The sequence below is a fragment of the Corvus cornix genome, chromosome 1A (assembly GCF_000738735.6).
Source record: "Corvus cornix cornix isolate S_Up_H32 chromosome 1A, ASM73873v5, whole genome shotgun sequence".
In the NCBI taxonomy this organism is placed as follows: domain Eukaryota; kingdom Metazoa; phylum Chordata; class Aves; order Passeriformes; family Corvidae; genus Corvus; species Corvus cornix.
Window position 1 is genome coordinate 60,452,939 of NC_047057.1, and position 3,943 is coordinate 60,456,881.

At 53.3% G+C, this 3,943-nt stretch overlaps 1 protein-coding gene across 1 annotated transcript in view; it reads right to left on the reverse strand.

Moving 5' to 3' along the window:
- The window catches only part of LOC120411911 (pseudokinase FAM20A-like), an 11,060-nt gene extending 9,183 nt beyond the window's left edge, over positions 1-1,877 (reverse strand). Inside the window, 1 exon segment of the mRNA XM_039571093.1 lies at positions 1,790-1,877. Within this exon segment, the coding sequence (XP_039427027.1) occupies positions 1,790-1,877 (88 nt within the window).
- Between the last annotated feature and the right edge of the window lie 2,066 nt (positions 1,878-3,943).

Here is a 3,943-nt window from a genome sequence, read left to right on the forward strand (position 1 = left end):
ATGTACGCCCAGGGAAAGAGAAAGAATGATAACCAGGGCTAGAGGGGCCCTGCCTCTAGCCAGGAAGAGGCACGGGAGAACCAAGTTTTCTGGACGGTGTGGATTCGATGGCCTGGCACATCAGAGCCACAAAAATATGATGCATTGGTTGATACTGGGGCACAGTGTACTTTAATGCCATCGGGACATGTGGGGGCAGAACCTGTATCCATCGCTGGGGTGACCGGGGGATCACAGCAGTTGACCCTTTTGGAAGCTGAGGTGAGCCTGACTGGGAAGGAGTGGCAAAAGCATCCGATTGTGACCGGCCCAGAGGCCCCGTGTATTCTGGGCATAGACTTCCTCCGGAATGGCTACTACAAAGACCCAAAAGGACTCAGGTGGGCATTTGGGATTGCTGCTGTGGAGGCAGAGGGCATTAGGCAATTGAACACCCTGCCTGGACTATCTGAGAATCCTTCTGCAGTTGGGCTCCTGAAAGTGGAAGAGCAACGAGTGCCAATTGCCACCTCGACAGTGCACCGCCGGCAGTATCGGACAAATCGAGATGCTGTGATCCCCATCCACAAGATGATCCGCGAGCTGGAGAGTCAAGGGGTGGTCAGCAAGACCCACTCACCCTTCAACAGCCCCATCTGGCCTGTGCGCAAGTCTGACGGGGAATGGAGATTGACTGTGGACTATCGTGCCCTGAATGAAGTGACTCCACCATTGAGCGCTGCCGTGCCGGACATGTTGGAGCTCCAGTACGAGCTGGAGTCCAAAGCAGCGAAGTGGTACGCCACTATTGACATTGCCAATGCATTCTTCTCCATTCCTCTGGCAGCAGAGTGCAGGCCTCAGTTTGCCTTCACCTGGAGGGGGCGTGCAGTACACCTGGAACCGACTGCCCCAGGGGTGGAAGCACAGTCCCACCATCTGTCATGGACTGATCCAGACTGCACTAGAAAAGAGTGAGGCTCCAGAACATCTGCAGTACATTGATGACATCATTGTGTGGGGGAACACCGCAACCGAAGTGTTTGAGAAAGGAGAGAGAATAATTCAAATTCTCCTGCAAGCTGGTTTTGCCATCAAGAAGAGCAAGGTCAAGGGACCTGCCCGAGAGATCCAGTTCCTGGGAGTAAAGTGGCAAGATGGACGACGTCAGATTCCCACTGAGGTCATCAATAAGATCACAGCAATGTCTCCACCGACCAACAAGAAGGAAACACAAGCTTTCCTAGGCGCTATAGGTTTCTGGAGGATGCACATTCCCGAGTACAGCCAGATCGTGAGTCCTCTCTACCTGGTTACCCGCAAGAAGAATGATTTCCACTGGGGCCCTGAACAGCAGCAAGCCTTCACTCAGATCAAACAGGAAATTGCTCACGCCGTAGCCCTTGGCCCAGTCAGGACAGGACCAGAGGTGAAGAACGTGCTCTACTCTGCAGCCGGGAACAATGGTCTGTCCTGGAGCCTCTGGCAGAAGGTGCCTGGTGAGACTCGGGGCCGACCACTGGGATTCTGGAGCCGAAGCTACAGAGGGTCTGAAGCCAACTACACTCCCACAGAGAAGGAAATCCTGGCAGCTTATGAAGGAGTCCAGGCTGCCTCAGAAGTAATCGGCACAGAGGCACAACTCCTCCTGGCACCCCGACTACCGGTGCTGGGGTGGATGTTCAAAGGAAAGGTTCCCTCCACGCATCACGCCACCGACGCTACTTGGAGCAAATGGATTGCCCTCATCACGCAGCGCGCCCGAATTGGAAACCCAAGTCGCCCTGGGATCTTGGAAATAATTACAAACTGGCCGGAAGGTGAGACTTTTGGGGGTTATCGTTCTCGAAGAAGAAGAGGAGCAGTGTGACACCGTGCCCGAAGAAGGCCGCCACCATATAACGATCGGCTACCAGAGAGTGAAAGACAATACGCCCTCTCACTGATCGGTTGCCTGCCCGAATTGTAGGAGCTAGCCGCGAAATGGAAAGCCGGCAGTATGGGAGCCCCACACGACAAGTTGCACAGGGCTACTGAAGGAGAAGGTGGATTCGAGCCAATTGCTGAGCTCAAAGCTTGTCCAATAGCTCTGGACTAGCTGAAAGAGAGAAGTGGCCAAAGTTCTACCTCTACACTGATTCATGGATGTAGCCAATGCTCTGTGGGGTTGGCTGGGAAAGGTGGAATAAGGCAAACTGGCAGCGCAGAGGAAAACCAATCTGGCTGCTGAAGAGTGGAAAGACATTGCCACTCGGTAGAGAAGCTATCCGTGAAGGTCCGTCATGTAGATGCTCACATCCCCAAGAGCCGGGCTAATGAAGAACATCGTTAACAACAAACAGGTAGATCAAGCTGCGAAAATAGAGGTGTCCCAGATTAGACTTGGATTGGCAACATAAAGGAGAACTGTTCCTTAGCTCGATGGGCCCATGATGCCTCAGGTCATCAGGGCAGAGATGCCACCTATAAGTGGGCACGAGACCGAGGGGTGGATCTAACCATGGACAGTATCTCCCAGGTTATCCATGATTCGTGAGACATGCGCTGCGATCAAGCAGGCCAAAGCGGGGGAAGCCTCTGTGGTATGGTGGGCGATGGTCCAAATACAAGTATGGGGAGGCCTGGCCAGATTGATTACATCACACTGCCTCAAACCCGCCAAGGCAAGCGCTATGTGCTCACAATGCGTAGAAGCCACCCACTGGATGGCTGGAGACCTACCCTGTGCCTCACGCTACTGCCCGGAACACCATCCTGGGCCTGGAAAAGCAAGTCCTGTGGAGGCATGGCACCCCTGAGAGAATCGAGTCTGACAATGGACTCATTTCAAGAACAGCCTTATAAACGCCTGGGGCTAGAGAACATGGCATAGAGTGGGTGTAACCACATCCCTTACCATGCACCAGCAGCTGGGAAGGTTGAGCGGTGTAATGGACTGCTTAAAAACCACGCTTGAAGGCACTGGGTGGGGGGGACTTTCAAAAACTGGGAGATGCATTTAGCAAGAGCCACCTGGTTTAGTTAACACTCGAGGTTCCACCAGCCGAGGCAGCCTGCCCAATCTGAACCCCCTACAAACAACAGACGGGATAAGGTCCAGTGGTGCACATGAGAGGTATGCTTGGAAAAACTGTTTGGGTAAAGTCTGCTTGAGCAAAGACAACCCATCCGTGGGGTTGTTTTGCTCAGGGACAGGTTGCACCTGGTGGGTGATGCAAAAGGATGGAGAGACCGATGCTTACCTCAAGGGGACCTTGTTTTAGGGTGAACTACCCATGGCTCTGTACTTGTATCAGTATCAGCATGTATATTTGTATATATTTGGGTAATGCATAGATTTATATGGTTAAAAAAGTTAAGTTTCATGTAACATGTTAGTATGGGAAAAAATTCGGGGTGGATAATGTTGGGGTTTTAGTTTAGTCTTAGTTTTTTTTTTTTCCCTGTTAAAGGAATTTTCTCCCATATGCATGTTGCTAGGGGACAAATAGCTGTACTTAAGAAAGACAAAAAGGGGAGTGGGGCGGGCCTGGCTACTCCTTTGTCTACACCTGGGTGTGGGGGTCAGTTCGCTCGGAGCGTCCGGAGAGAGAAGCTGCAGAGAAAGGAGCTGCTGCTTCTTTCTTTTTGGCCGTTCTTTCTTCCTGCTGGAAACAGCGCCGGAACCCCAAAAGCCGCTTTCCCTGCCCTGCTGGAGACCGGGCTGTGGCTGCCCTGCCCCGCTGCTGCTTCGAGCTTTCGCTACGCTGTAGCCCTGCTTGTCCTGCCTGCCTGGGCTTCCGTGGGGTTCTCCCATCTGGATACATCTCGCCTGCCACCCGGGATTTGCGTCCGTCCCTGCCGTTTCAGCCTGCCGTTTCAGCCTGCTGTTCCTGAGAGCCCGGGATCAGCTGCCCAGGGGTTTGTGAAGCCTTTGTTCCATCCCTTCCCGGGATCCCAGGGCACCAGTGCCGCGTGCTCCCCG